Source organism: Dama dama, chromosome 29 (assembly GCF_033118175.1).
Source record: "Dama dama isolate Ldn47 chromosome 29, ASM3311817v1, whole genome shotgun sequence".
Lineage (NCBI taxonomy): Eukaryota > Metazoa > Chordata > Mammalia > Artiodactyla > Cervidae > Dama > Dama dama.
In genome coordinates, this window is record NC_083709.1 from 14,906,734 (window position 1) to 14,923,030 (window position 16,297).

The window sequence follows — 16,297 nt, forward strand, 5'->3', positions numbered from 1 at the left end:
CCTGCAGTTTCATCCATGCCTGGATTTTAACAACCAGCATTTATCCCTGGAATGAGAAGTCCTGTTTGTATATGGAAGAAGGGCTCCCCAGGCTGCACGTGGCCTTGTTGGTTCTGAACAGTCTCTGTGACTAGAAACAAATGACTTGCTTTGCCATCTCACACCATTAACTGTGTTCCTCGTGGTGCTGGTTTTGATGGGAGGGATCAGAACCTGGGCTGGCAGCCAGGAGAGGTCATTCCATGGGCCATGGCAGCATGCACAGGGGAACGGAGCCTGACAGACCAAAACAAATGGGGGACCAGGAGCTGAAGTGAGGCGCCCTCAGCAACACTGTCAGGGGTCTGTGGGGAATTCGTGTCAAAACAAAACTAGGAATTAAACTACCACACGACCCAAAAATCCCACGACTGGACATATACCCTTTCCATATTCCTCAGGTACACATGTACCCCAATGTTCCTAGTAGCACTATTTACAATACCTAGGACATGGATGCAACCTAGATGTGCATTAATAGATGAATGGATAAAGAAGTTGTGGTACATTGATACAATGGAATATTACTCAGACATAAAAAGGAACACATTTGACTCAGTTTTAGTGAGGTGGATGAACCTAGAGTCTATTATAACAGAGTGAAGTAAGTCAGAAAGTGTGAAAGTGTTAATCACTCAGTCATGCCTGACTCTTTGTGACCCCATGGACTGTAGTCCACCAGGATCCTCTGTCCAAGGGGTTCTCCAGGCAAGAATACTGAAAAGAGAAAGACAAATATCACATACTAATACCTATATATGCAATCTAGAAAGCTGGTACTGATGACCCTATTTGCAGAGCAGCAGTGGAGACCCAGACATAGAGAACAGACATGTGAACACAGGGAGGGGAGGAGAGGCTGGGCCAAATAGAAAAAGTAGCATTGAAACATGCATGCATGCTAAGTCGCCTCAGTCATGTCGCCTCTGTGCAACCCAATGGACTGTAGCCCATCAGGCTCCTCTGTCCATGAAATTCTCCAAGCAAAAATACTGGAGTGGGTTGCCATTTCCTTCTCCAGGGGATCTTCCCCACTCAGGGATAGAACCCGCATCTCCGGTATTAGCAGATGGGTTCCTTACCACTAGCACTTATTCTAATTGCTGAAAGGTTGGAAAAATCAAAGAATGATCTAGGGAATTTATAATAACACTGAAAAGTAAAATTACTTGCACCTTATCACACACATGCAGGTTATTTTTTCCCCATGACCTGTTTGACCTTAGATATATCACTTGATAGCTCTGGGTCTCAGTCTCCTAACCTGTAAAGTAAGGTACTGGAATCTCCTGCTGACTCATTGAATTGTGGTCCATCGCCCCCGTGCTGTAGAGTTGGATTGTTATACGAAGGCTGCAGTAAGAAAACATACTCTCTATTGTGTCCGATTCACGGGAGATACTGAGTCAGTTCATGGGGTGCTCTGTGATTACCTAGAGGGGTGGCAGGGGTGGCTGGAAGGGAGACTCAAGAAGGAGGGGCTGTATGTATGCACATGGCTGGTTCACTTCATTGTACAGGAGAAACTAACAATACTGCAAAGCAACTATACTCCAATAAAATGAAAATTTAAAATAAAATGGCAAAAAAGAGATAAATGATACAATTCAATATATCAGGAGCTTTTTAGCCACTCCTTCCAAAATTCTAATGTAACCAATGATCTAATACTTAAAAGAAAAAACCTGTTAGAAAAGATTCTATGTTTGAATCTGCAGTATCATTTTACTCAACAATTTGAATCCTAGTTGAAAATATAATTATATTTTAGCTGTAACTGTTCTGAGGCATTGGGCCAACTAAAAATTTCTCATTACATAATTGAAAATTATGTGGTTTGTCTCGATGTTGATTGACTTGGCTTGATGGAGTCCTGAGGGAAATCATGCCATTCATTTCTGATCAAATTCACATTCCAACCCACACATTCAGAATTCTCACTGACACCACTAAAGTGAAAGGAAATTGAGAACCAGATCTCTAAGAGACCAAATTGAAGGTTTCCTTTAGGTTTTTGGACCTAGGTTTTAATTGCCCATTTTAAAAATAAATTTTTATGTGTATTTATCTTTCAGTGGGATATTTTTTTTTTTAGTCTTCTGACTCCAAAGAATAAACAAGATGTATTAAAATGTTAAATAACACTTTCTGAAAATGAGAGAAAGTAGAAAAAATATTCTAGAGGTTTTTTTTTTTTTTTTTATTAAAATACCATTTTTGTTCACATGTGAGGAAAGAGTCCATGTGTGAAATAGAGAATATTAGGAAGACTAGCAACTTATTACAATTCTGTGGGAATCATGGGGTTAGGCTACTAGAATTAGGAACCACATACCAGGGCTTCTCTGGTGGTCCAATGTTTAACACTCCCTGTTTCCACCGCAGAGGATATTTGTTTGATCCTTGGTCCAGGAACAATGATCCCACATGAAGCAGGGTAAAACCCACCCCCCCAAAAAAAGGATACACCTTCTAGTTTAGCAAAAACAACCAAGAACACGCTTTGAAAAATGCATTTGCAAATGAGAACATGAGGAATTTTTCACTGGCACCAAATAAGAATGTTTCTAGGACATTACATAATTACCCCATGAACTTAAAGTCAGTAAAGTTTGGAATATAAAAACTGATATGGAAAAGTAAACTAGTCTACTGTAAGTTAAAAAGGAAAGCATATTCGTTACCTGGTTCAATAGCCACCATATAAAATGGAAAATTGATTTCCATTAGGTATTCACCAAAGTCACATTTCTATGGCCTGAAGAATAAAGTATCTTCTCTAGGAATATGTTGCTTCATGGTTATACCCATTTTAAAAGTCAACCCAAGGATAACAGTTGCTTCCTAATAGCAAAACCCAAAACCTGCTTTGTGACATTACCTGAGCAATGCTTATAAAGTACATTAATATGTTAAAAGTTACACGGACACACAGTCCCAGTAAAACATGTCTACAGTGTGTTAATATTCCCAGGGAAACAAAATCAGTAACAGTATTTTGGAAGAAATCAAGGAGTATGAAGATAAATAAATTAGAAATTGTAGGACATGGGGCCAGTAGGAAGGGTTTTGGGCAATTAGTATATAATTAAAATGGAAAATAGAAAGTAGAAGAAAGTGAAGTCGCTCAGTTGTGTCCGACTCTTTGTGACCCCATGGACTGTAGCCTACCAGGCTCCTCTGTCCATGGGATTTTCCAGGCAAGAGTACTGGTTGCCATTTCATTCTCCAGAGGATCTTCCCAACCCAGGGACCAAACCTGGGTCTCCTGCATTGCAGGCAGACGCTTTACCGTCTGAGCCACCAGGGAAGTCTGAGGCACCAAGAAAGTAGAAGAATAAGTTAAAAATAATCAACAGCCCTTCTCCATTTCCTCTGATGAGAAAACAATGCAACAATGAAATCTTTTTTAATCTACAGGGAACAAAGGTATCCTTCTCTTGATGTCGCTGAAAAACACTGCACGAGACTTAACCCACATCTGTGTGATGAGGTGTGGATTTCAGTCCGCACACCCACCTGTGCATGACAATGTGCCATGTGCTCAGGCGTGTCTGACTCTGTGCCCCCATGGGCTGCAGCCCTCCAGGCTCCTCTATCCATGGGATTCTCCCAGCAAGAGTACCTCAGTGGCTTGCCATTTCCTCCTCCCGGGGAATCTTCCCTAATCAGGGGTCGAACCTGAGTCTCATGTCTCCTGCATTGCAGGTGGATTCTTTATCTGCTGAGCCATTTTCTCCAGAGCTACTCAAATCCAGCTCTGAGGTCTCTGCACAAAAGCAGCGGGAAGTTCAGTCTCCCTTACAATGGCAGTCCCTCCTTCTCCAGGAAGACAAACATTCCAGAATCCAATGAGGCCAAAAAACAGACTTGTCCTTGTGACCATGGCTACCAGTTCACTGGGGTGGCCACCAAGAACCTTGCTGGCAAGCCACCTGGTTTTGGATCCAGCAGTTCTGGTAATTCCACACAGGATAGCTTGTTAAAGCCTAGAGCTGTGTTTTTTAGGGGGGTGGGGGGTGGGGGGGAGGAGGTATCCTCCCTGTGTGTCCCAGTGGCACTTCCACAGCACAGGGTGGGGGGCTCCATCACCCCAGGATGACAGCTCTGCGGGGGTCTACCTTCTCCCCTCTCTCTTCCCTCTCTGCGCATCATCTGCGATCTCGAGCTAGGAAGGGCAAGAATTGGAAGGACAAGCTTCTATGAGCCTTTGAGCAGACTCTTCCTGCCAAGTCACCAGAAACACTGGGGCCGATGCCCTGGCTCACTCTGCGCTTGAAGGGAGAGGGTGGCGGCCATCAGGGGAAAGAACAAATATAGACTATTGTAGGGACCATCTGTGATGCCTGGCATTGCCCATTTCGTGGACCAGTGGGGATTCTGAGCGCCCACCCTGCATGGTGCTGCATGGGTCGCCTCTCAAGCATCACCTCCCCGCCCCCACCAGCCCCCTGGATGCTCTGGCCCCAGCAGTCCTGGCCTCCCTCCTCCTCCTATTACTATTCTCCTTCCCAGCACGGGGCCTTTTCCCATCCTTAGCCTCAAATCCATCCTTTATTCCTCTTTCTTTCCTTTTTGAAAAATGAATTACCCTGGGAAACTTTTCAACAATTGCTCTCCAAGTATTATCACAATAATGACGTTTCCTTGGCGAAATCGACCAGTAGACTGACAGATATTAATATTTTATGATAGATCTGTAATTTCTCGGTAGAATTGCCACTTTTATCTGACTCTCCTCTTATTTCATCAGACCCTAAATCATTGCATTTGGACTGGTGTGAAACTTGAACTAACGTGTCAGGTTAGGACACAATTTACAATGAAACTTTAGCTTCCAGAAGTGGAAAAGTAAATCAGTTTCTACAGTTTTACTTTTTATAACAAACCAGAATACAAAATTCTAGGAATTTCTCCTAAAGATTTACTTACACATGTGGAAATGATATATGTACATTATTTATTGTGGAAGTTCTGAAATAGGAAAATAGTGAAAATAATCTAAATGTTCACCATATATATAGATGGATACACAATTTTATGCTTAATGGAATAATGAGCAAATATTAGGAAAATAGAACAAGAAAGCTCTTTTCAATATGACATGACCATTAAAATATGTTATGGAGGGACTTCCCTGGTGGTCCAGTGGCTAAGACTCCAAGCTGTCAATGCAGGGGACCTGGGTTCAATCCCTGGTCAAGGAACTAGATCCAACATGCCACAACTAAGAGTTTGCATGACACAACTAAAAGTCTTGCACGCCACAACTAAGAGAACAGCCAAATAAATAAAAATAGATATAAAAAAATATGTTAGAGAGTTTTAAAAAGAATTAGGTAAAGACCACTGGATGTAGCATACAACCATTTTCATAGAGTAGGAAGAAAAATAAGATGGATTTATATTTGCTTATATGACTATGAAATATCTCTGAAAAGATACATAAGGAAAAATCATGGTTGTTTGTGATGATACAATTAGAGTGGTGGGGAGCAAGATTCTTTGTAAACACGCAAACATACCATCTACTAAAAATATACATTTTTAAATATTCTAAAACAAAGACTAATGGGTAGACTTTTGGACTTCCATTTCTAAACAAACTGGAGTAATATGGCCCAGATTTACCCTGTCATCTGAAAAACCAAGAAACTAATACACATGAAACAGTGGTTTTTCAAGATACCAGACATCTGGGAATGAAGGACAGTGATTCCTGAGAGATGGGAAGAAATTAGGTGAGACCTGGAATCATCCCCAGCTTGCTTACTTGAGAGAGCCTCCAGGCTGTGGTGTAAGGAGGGGAGCCCGGTGGGGCCAGCCTAACTTGGTGTGGAGCCAAGTCTGGGGAGAACAGGGCAGCTGGAATTTCAAGGGCAGAAGAGAGTCACATGGGAGGGAGCTCAGAGACCTGCAGAGGGTACCCCTGAGTCCTCAGCAGAGGACTGACAAGAGCCTCTGCCCACAAATGCAAAAGAACCACTAGAAAGAATCAGAAGAAACAGTGGCCAGAAGGCACCCAAGGCTGAGAAGAGGGTCTGTTCCCGTCAGACTGAACAACCCGATGATCGCAGGACATTGACTGAAGCACACACGGGGTCTTGCCTTAAGGGTGTGAATAATTTGTAGATTATGCCTTGCTCAAGGCTTCCAAAAGGGTCAAACTACCTCCAATTGCATCCTGGAACAAAACTCAAAAATGTTCCAAATATCTAGCACCCAAAAAGTTCTGTATCTCCAAGAAAATTTTTTTACGCAGGCAGAGAAGCACCAAATGCAATCATGAAAAATATTCAATTAACCATAAAGATAAGGAAAGGAGGAAAAGGAAACAACAGATGGGACATATAGAAAGCAAAGAAGATAATAGTTTTAAGCCTAATCACATGAATGACCATATTAAAAATAAGTGATCTCAACATCCCAATGAAAAAGCAGGGATTTTTAACAGCAAGATGCAACTATAAGCTGCCAACAAGAAAACCACTTTAAATATAGACACAAGAAAGTTGAAACGGCTATACTAATACCCAAGCAAGATCAATGCCTGAGTAAAGAATATTACCAGAGGTGATAAGAGTCATTTTGTAAAGAGAATGAGGTCAATTCATCAAGAGGACATGAAATTCCTAAACATATACGCACTTATTAACAGAGCTACAAAATGCATGAAGCAAAAACTTGATAGAACAGAGGAAGAGATAAACAAAACCAGAATTATAGTCATAGATTTCAATATCCCTCTCAGTAATTGATACAACAAGGAGGCAGAAAAATCAATAAGAATATCGAAGACTTGAACAACACTATCAACCAGGTTTACCTAATAAATATTCATAAACCACTCCATTCAATGGCAACAGAATACATTTTTACAGATCACAGTCTGACCCATTAAAAAAACGCCAATAAATTTAAAAGGATTCAAGTCTTTCAAAGTGTGTTCCCTAACCACAATGGAGTTGCATGTAAATCAATAACAGAAAGATCTTCAAAAAAAACTCTCAAATAGTTGGAAACTAAACTACATACACTTATATAACCCATAGGTCACAGAAAGAAAACAAAAGAGAAATTATGGAGTACTTGACATGATGAAAATGGGAACACTGAATATCATTTCTTTTTTTGCGGAATTCTTCTAAAGTAGTGCTTAGGGGAGACTTACAGTACTAAATAGCTTTATTAGAAAAAAGTCTCAGATCAATAATATCAGCTTCCACCCTAAGTAACTAGAAAAAGAAGAGAAGATAAAGCACAAAGTCAGTAGAATAATTAAACTAATGAAGCCCATGGAGAAATCAATGAAATATAAAACTGAAAACAATAGAGAAAAATCAATGAAACCAAAAGTTAATTCTTTAAGCAGATCAATAAACTTCTAGCCAGACTGACTAGACAAAATAAAGGAATAACATAATTTGCTCAGCACCATTCATTAATCATTGCAGAAATGCAAAACAAAACCATAATAAGATACCACCATGCCCCTGTTACTGCCCATATCAAGTATATGAGGATAAGTGGCAGTTGGAACTCAAATACAGCTGGTGGGAATATAAAGTTACAAGCACTCTGGGAAAGAGTTTCTTAAAGGTTAAACCTTTAAGAACTGTTACACAGTTCTTACTAAACTGTTACACAGTTTCTTAAAAGGTTAAACCCACACCTACCACATGATTTAGTCATTCCACTCCCAGGCTTTTTCTCAAGAGAAATGAAAGCATATATCCACACAAAGATTAGCACAGAAAACTCATAGCAGCTTTATTTGTAATAACCCCAAAATGGAAAAAAACCCAAACGTTCATCAGTGGGCAAATAGATAATCAAACTATAGTATATCCATGCAAATGGAATACTACTCAGCAATAAAAAAGGAAGAAACTATTAAGACATTACAACAAGAGTGAGTCTCAGAATAATGACATGAATGAAAGGAGTCATATATTCCCAAAGAAGAGCACATACTGTATAATTTCATTTATACAAAATTCTAGACAATTCAAACTCATCAGCTGCTGCTGCTGCTGCTAAGTCACTTCAGTTGTGTCCAACTCTGTGCGACCCCATAGACAGCAGCCCATCAGGCTTCCCCGTCCTTGGGATTCTCCAGGCAAGAACACTGGAGTGGGTTGCCATTTCCTTCTCCAATGCGTGAAAGTGAAAAGTGAAAGTGAAGTCATTCAGTCGTGTCCAACTCAGCGACCCCATGGACTGCAGCCCACCAGGCTCCTCCATCCATGGGATTTTCCAGGCAAGAGTACTGGAGTGGGGTGCCATTTCCTTCTCCATCAAACTCATCTACAGAGGCATAAATCAGTTATCCTAGAGGAAAGGAATGAGAAGAGGGTCAGGAGGGAGGGAGGGATACAACGAGGAAACTTTGGAGGCATGATAGATGTGTTACTTTTTCCTGAATGTAATGATGGTACCCAGGGGTATCCATAAGTCAAAACCTATCAAATTTTCCACTTAAAATATTTGCAATTCATTGCATGACAACTATACCTTAGTTACACTGTTCAAAAGAGTAATGGACAAATATGAATAAATACATAAACAAAAGGTTTGTTTCTTACCAATCATTCACACTAATCAAGATAGGAGATGCTAATTTATTGAGGGCTTGGAAACAACATCAGTGAAGGTAAGGGGGTCCATTTGAATTTATTTTATTATGCCTCAAACTAACCAAAGATACATCCCAAGTTTAGTTTTTTATAAACTCATCAAGAAAACAAGATGTTGTGCTTCCAACAAATCATTTACAATAAAAAATATCAATCTAGGATGTTCTCTTCCCAATATCTATACTAGTTCCATATCTATAATAGTAGTAACTCTAGTTGGGAGATTTAGTCTGCACAGTGTAAATTCTGTTGCACCCTGGTCTCATGTTTTACACAGTCAAATGAGAACTCATTAGTAGGACTTAAGATCTTTCCATTTGTGGTCCAGACTGAATGGAACAGACAATTTCTTTTTTTAATTTTTTGAAGTGCAGGTGTATTTTGGCCAAAATAAACACAGCTCAATGCCATGTTCCCTCAATATTACTGGATATTTTTGTACATTCTAATGATTTTTCTTGCTGTGTTTAAACTGATGTCAACCAAGTTTACTTCCAGTTTTGACCATATCTCTGGTCTAAGAACATATATACCCAGCTGCATTCTGAATATCCTAATTTCCCCAACACTCAGATGCATCATCTTCCCACACACCTAAACTAGTCCCTGCCCCATTAGATCCAGAATTGACAAATTAGGTACGTGCAATTCCATTATGACTATTGCTCTTTTGGGGCTTCCCCAGGGGTTCAGCAGTAAAGAATCTGCCTGCAATGCAGGAGATGCAGAGATGCATGTTCGATCCCTGAGGGGAAGATAACCTGAGGGGAGAAGGGCATGGCAACCCACTCCAGTATTCTTTCCTGCAGAATCCCATGGACAGAGGAGCCTGGCAGGCTGCAGTGCACAGGGTCGCAAGGAGTCAGACACAACTGAAGTAACTGAGCATGCACGCGTTGCTTTTTTTTTGACAGTGAAGCAAACTATATATTATGCTGGGTTATCTCTCAATTATGTTTTACAATTTATTATTAAGGTTTGAGACTTTCTAATCACTTAAGCCCAAGCCCCACGGAATCAAAGATGACACAGATGGATCAAATACAATCATTGAGGAACTGCCCCTAGGACATGGTCCATGTCAGTCTGTCCCAGCTACAGCTGTGACTCCCTCTGAAATTCAGTGCATGGAAAGTGGGAAAAGAATATACTGCTGGAGAGAGAGCTAAAGTAAGGCACATCTGGTTCCAAGCCTTCTATTTCAAACAGAGTTTTTAAAATGCATGAGATCCTTTGTGTTATTATTTCAATCCTGCTCACTTTCCTAGGGGAGAAATAAATCCCTCTTCCTGTCTTGTAATCTTTCCATCTACAGAGAGCATACACATATTTTTTAAAACCTTAAACTGAAGTGATTAGGCCAAGTACCATCGTAACATGCAAAGTCTCTGAAATACACAACACACTTAAATAAATTCACATTTATGTCCCTCTAGAGCATCATAGAAAGTTACCAACGGCACAACTTCAGTGAGTCTGTAAATTGGTGTGTCTTATTTACTTAGACATTTTTAAACATGTCTTCAGTATTTAGTGTCTTGTACTTATATGTATAAATATCCTTTGTTTCCAAAAAATCTTCAGAAGTGTCACAAAAATTTTATTGATTGTGTGTGTTTTTACAGATTTGCTTGGTCTGCATGAAGTGTTCTCTGGTTGTTTTATGTAAACATTTATGTCGCTGTCTCTCTTTACCCGGGGTAAAGAATCCTCCTGCAGTGCAGGAGACTCAGAGACGTGGGTTCAATCCCTGAGTCGGGAAGATCCCCTGGAGAAGGGAAGGGCAACCAACTGCAGTATTCTTGCCTGGGAAATCCCATGGTCAGAGGAACCTGGTGGGCTACAGTCCATGGTGGGATCCTGGTGGGATCACAAAGATTGGGACACGGCTTAGCAACTAAACAACATCAACTCTCTTGAGACATTGAAACAGAAACAGCATTGCAAAAGGCTTTGGAATCAGCCACAGTGCCACCACCTTCCTGGCCCAGACAGGATGCTGGGCCCTCCCTCATCCTGTTCTCCCAATAGATCACAGGGATGGTATTCCTAGGGCTGCAGTGAGGATTAATCAAGGAAACTGGACAAGAATCCCACAGAAGAGCCCAGCACATAGTGAACATTCAAAAACACAAGAGCAGGGACTTCCCAGGTGGTCCAGCGGCTAAGACTCCAAGCTCCCAATGCAGGGGTCCAAGTTTGATCCCTGGTCAAGGAACTAGACCCCACATGCCACAGTAAGTGTGTGCATGTCACAACTAAAGACCCCACATGCCACACCTAAAAAAGTCCCACGTGCCACAACTAAGACTCAGCATAGCCAAATACATAAATATTAAACACACACACACGTGAGCTGACTCCTCTGGCAGTCCAGTGGTTAAGACTTCATGCTCCCACTGCAAAACAGTGGCAAAAACATTAACAAAGAATAATAATAATAACAGAGAAACTGAAAAGCTGCTCCTGAGTTTCAAAAAAATAACATTTTAGAATGGAACTGGAGGAATCAACCTGCCTGACTTCAGACTCTACTACAAAGCCACAGTCATCAAGACAGTATGGTACTGGCACAAACACAGAAATATAGATAAATGGAACAGAATAGAAAGCCCAGAGATAAATCCACGGACCTATGGACACCTTATCTTTGACAAAGGAGGCAAGGATATACAATGGAAAAAAGACAACCTCTTTAACAAGTGGTGCTGGGAAAACTGGTCAACCACTTGTAAAAGAATGAAACTAGAACACTTTCTAACACCATACACAAAAATAAACTCAAAATGGATTAAAGATCTAAATGTAAGACCAGAAACTATAAAACTCCTAGAGGAGAACATAGGCAAAACACTCTCCGACATAAATCACAGCAAGATCCTCTATGACCCACCTCCAAGAATATTGGAAATAAAAGCAAAACTAAACAAATGGGACCTAATGAAACTTAAAAGCTTTTGCACTACAAAGGAAACTATAAGTAAGGTGAAAAGACAGCCCTCAGATTGGGAGAAAATAATAGCAAATGAAGAAACAGACAAAGGATTAATCTCAAAAATATACAAGCAACTTCTGCAGCTCAATTCCAGAAAAATAAATGACCCAATCAAAAAATGGGGCAAAGAACTAAACAGACATTTCTCCAAAGAAGACATACAGATGGCTAACAAACACATGGAAAGATGCTCAACATCACTCATTATTAGAGAAATGCAAATCAAAACCACAATGAGGTACCATTACACGCCAGTCAGGATGGCTGCTATCCAAAAGTCTACAAGCAATAAATGCTGGAGAGGGTGTGGAGAAAAGGGAACCCTCTTACACTGTTGGTGAGAATGCAAACTAGTACAGCCGCTATGGAAAACAGTGTGGAGATTTCTTAAAAAACTGGAAATAGAACTGCCATATGACCCAGCAATCCCACTTCTGGGCATACACACTGAGGAAACCAGATCTGAAAGAGACACGTGCACCCCAATGTTCATCGCAGCACTGTTTATAATAGCCATGACATGGAAGCAACCTAGATGCCCATCAGCAGATGAATGGATAAGGAAGCTGTGGTACATATACACCATGGAATATTACTCAGCCATTAAAAAGACTTCATTTGAACCAGTCCCAATGAGATGGATGAAGCTGGAGCCCATTATACAGAGTGAAGTAAGCCAGAAAGATAAAGAACATTACAGCATACTAACACATATATATGGAATTTAGAAAGGTGATAACAATAACCCTATATGCAAAACAGAAAAAGAGACACAGAAATACAGAACAGACTTTTGAACTTTGTGGGAGAATGTGAGGGTGGGATATTTCAAAAGAACAGCATGTATACTATCTATGGTAAAACAGGTCACCAGCCCAGGTGGGATGCATGAGACAAGTGCTCGGGCCTGGTGCACTGGGAAGACCCAGAGGAATCGGGTGGAGAGGGAGGTGGGAGGGGGGATCGGGATTGGGAATACATGTAAATCCATGGCTGATTCATATCAATGTATGACAAAACCCACTGGAAAAAAAAAAAATAATAATAATATAAAAAAATTAAAAAAAAAAATAAAAAAATAACATTTTAGGGCAGGATCCAATGATTATAAATTACCTCATTACCTAGTAATATGACTGCAATGCATCCTAGCAAGAACAGAAAACTTGAAATTATTATTTGATCAAAAGAATATTTCCTAGAAAGGTAGACTTTTAAAAGAACATCATTAAAGTGAAAAGACCTAGTTTAGACTCCAGCATTGGCATGCTAATAACTAGTTCTGGTTGGTTATTTTGTTCTGACCATCTCATAGTCTGTTAAATGGACATGACCTGGAAATGGTAGGTGCATGGTGAATACATAAGAGAAATTAATTAAAGGTATGGTCTACAATTGTGTTTTCTATGTTTTTATGTGTCTGATAGTATAAGATCTCTTTCATTTTGAGGAAAATCCATAAAACCACTGATTTTCCCAACATATGAGTCACTAGTCATCATATACTTCTCTCTGATGACGAACACACGGAGCTAATGTGTGGTTCCATGGGGCGTGAGTGGCTTGAGAGCCTGAACTATGAAGTTCAAAGCCCATGGGGGTTCCAGGAGCGATCGGAGACCCCGTGAGAACTCATGTACACTCACAGAAAACCTGTGCTGAAAACCTCTGTGCGGTGACCACGAAACTTAAAGTTTGCTATTTTTATCCCCAAGCAAAATGCCAGGGTCCCCGGTGCTCAGAGCCCTTTAAAGATGGTTTTATTCCTTTCACAGGTCTCCCGTTATGGCTGGAGGTCTCTTTGCCGTGGATCGCAAATGGTTTTGGGAGTTGGGTGGCTATGATCCAGGTCTGGAGATCTGGGGAGGAGAGCAGTATGAAATTTCTTTCAAGGTAAGCCGTCAGCACCCTTGCCACACTAGGTCGGCCTCTTTTTGACAATTCTAATGGAATGGCGACATTTCGTTTTGTGACCTATGTTATAAATTGACATCGAAAACAGACATGTCATTTCCCCACCTCAGCTTTTGGCTGAGAGAGGCTGCTTCCTCCTGAAGCTTCAGAGAGACGCAGTCATGCCATCAAAGTCAAGCAGAGGAGAAAGAGCTCGGGATCCCACTTGCAGGCAGGAGCCACGATGCGCGAGCGCCCTGCGGCTCCACCGGCAGTGCGTTCCTTCTCAGGCCCCCAGAGCAGACAGACAGGGGCAAGGAGGTGACAGAGTGGAATTACTGGAGCTTCTGCCCTTTGTGCTTGTTCTAGAACAAACACATACGTTAGAGAAGGAAATGGCAACCCACTCCAGTATTCCTGCCAGAAGAATTGCACAGAGGAGCCTGGTGGGCCACAGTCCATGGGGCTGCAAAGAGCCAGACACGACTGAGCAATTTACTGATTAAATGATGTATATATGTATAACTGAATCTTTATATAATTCCAAAACAAGTGAGTTTTTTATCTGAAACTACTCAGGTTTCATTTCCACTTGCTTGGACCATAAGTACTCCTGAAATTATATACTTTATTACATATATTCTCAGTCACTCAGTTGGGTCTGACTCTTTGTGACCCCTTGGACTGTAATCCACCAGGCTCCTCTGTTCATGGGATCATCCAGGCAAGAATACTGGTGTGGATTGCCATGCCCTTCTCCAATCGAACCCGCTCTCCTGCATTGGCAGGCAGATTCTTTAACCACTGAGCCATCCAGGAAGCCTTTATTACATATATATCCATGCATATATTCTGATATACACATATATGATATATAAATATATAATAGCATATCAAATTTCAGGATTTGTAAATGACAACATTTACTACAAGATATGAAGATCAGATAATCAAAGCAAAATAAACTATGCAAAAGGTTTTCTTTTTTCCTTTATCCTTGTCCATATTCATACAGAAGATAGTGATTCTCACAAAATTTACCACACTGAAATCTCAGTAAATAAATCAGCTCTCTTAATTACCTCTATTATAAAGTCAAACCAATTCTTGCTAAAATAAAATGTATCCTGAATGCAGTAAAAGTCAAACCTAATAGTCTAGCTAAACTTTTTAAATTTATGCATAAAAGAAATTTATAAAACTGGTTTTTATTTAACTGTAATAACCATATTCAGTGTATTAACAGAAATGTTATGTTGTCTCCAAAGTGTCATAAAATAAATATCCCCAAAGAGAAACTCAGGAGACATGACGGCAGGCTTCAGGACATCTAGAATTTTCAATCTGATTGCTGGCAATGAACCTGGAAACACTATTTACTAAATCAGTTCTTCTTTTCAGATTATTGAAACACATCTAATTTCACACTTAGGCACTGTTTCCTCAAACTTCTGTACAGGTGCATTTATACCATTTATTCAATGATACAATGATTAAATGATACACAGATGCTAGGCCAAGTGCTTTACATTATATATTTTAAAACCACAGCTCTAAGAAGTTGGTCTTATTCTATTTTATAGATGAAGAAACTGAGACTTAAAAGTTTTAAAGATTTTTACATTAACTTTTTTAAGTTCTAAAGATTAAATAAACTACCTGGTGTCGCTTACGGATGAAAATGCTCAGTTTGACTCAATTGCAGAGAATACAGAAACATAAAATTGCCCATTCACCCAAGTCATATCTGCCAACACCATTCCCAAGTTCATAGTTATATTGTTAGTCTCTAGCTAATGGTTCCACTCACTGAACAGAGGAGCGTGTCTTCATTATAGCCCAAGAGCATAGCCGTGAACTCCATGCTGACTCTGGCAAAATACTACTGATATCAGATGTGGGCCAAAGCTGGAAGGAATTACAATAATTCTTTCCACTGGAAAAACAGAAAATTGCATTTGACTCCAGCAGTAAAGGAAAATACAGCATTGCTACATTTGCAATATCATCAGAACTCAAAGAACGCTTTTTACTTTTCACAGTTCAAGAGTATTTTTGGTTTTTATATTCTCTTAATTCATGAGTTCTTTAGGTTTAAAATGCTATTAAGAAAAAAATCTGTATTGTACAAATAATAAATAGTGGAAAGGGTGTAGAGAAAAGGGAAACGTCTTAATGCTGCTGGTGGATTATAAATTGCTGCAGCCACTGAGGAAACCAATATGGACGGGTTCCTTAAAAAACAAAACATTAAGAGTTGCTATATGACCCAGCATTCCCACTCCTGGGCATGTATCTGGACAAAACTACAATTCAAGAAGATACATGCACCGCTGTATTCATAGCAGCGCTATTTAAAATAGCTATGACATGAAGACAACCTAAATGCCCATTGACAGAGGAATGGATAAAGATGTGGTGCATATATATACCATAGAATGTTACTCGGCCATAAGCAAAAGAACGAAAAAAGATGTCATTTGCAGCAACATGGATCAACCTAGAGATTATCATACTAAATGAAATGTCAGACAAAAAAAGACAAGTACTGTATAGTATCACTTATATGTGGAATCTAAAAAAAAAAAAGAAAGCTACAAATGAACTTATTTATGAAACAGAAATAGACTCACAGACATAGAAAACAAGCTAGTTACCAAAGGGGTAAGCAGGGAAGGGATAAATTTGGAATTTAGGATTAACAGACACACACTACTATACGTAAAATAAACAA

At 40.0% G+C, this 16,297-nt stretch overlaps 1 protein-coding gene across 1 annotated transcript in view; it reads left to right on the forward strand.

Moving 5' to 3' along the window:
* Positions 1-16,297, forward strand: part of GALNTL6 (polypeptide N-acetylgalactosaminyltransferase like 6) — a 1,397,085-nt gene that overhangs the window by 1,241,941 nt on the left and 138,847 nt on the right. Inside the window, exon 7 of the mRNA XM_061132206.1 lies at positions 13,446-13,563. Within this exon, the coding sequence (XP_060988189.1) occupies positions 13,446-13,563 (118 nt within the window). The remainder of the gene's footprint in view (positions 1-13,445; positions 13,564-16,297) is intronic.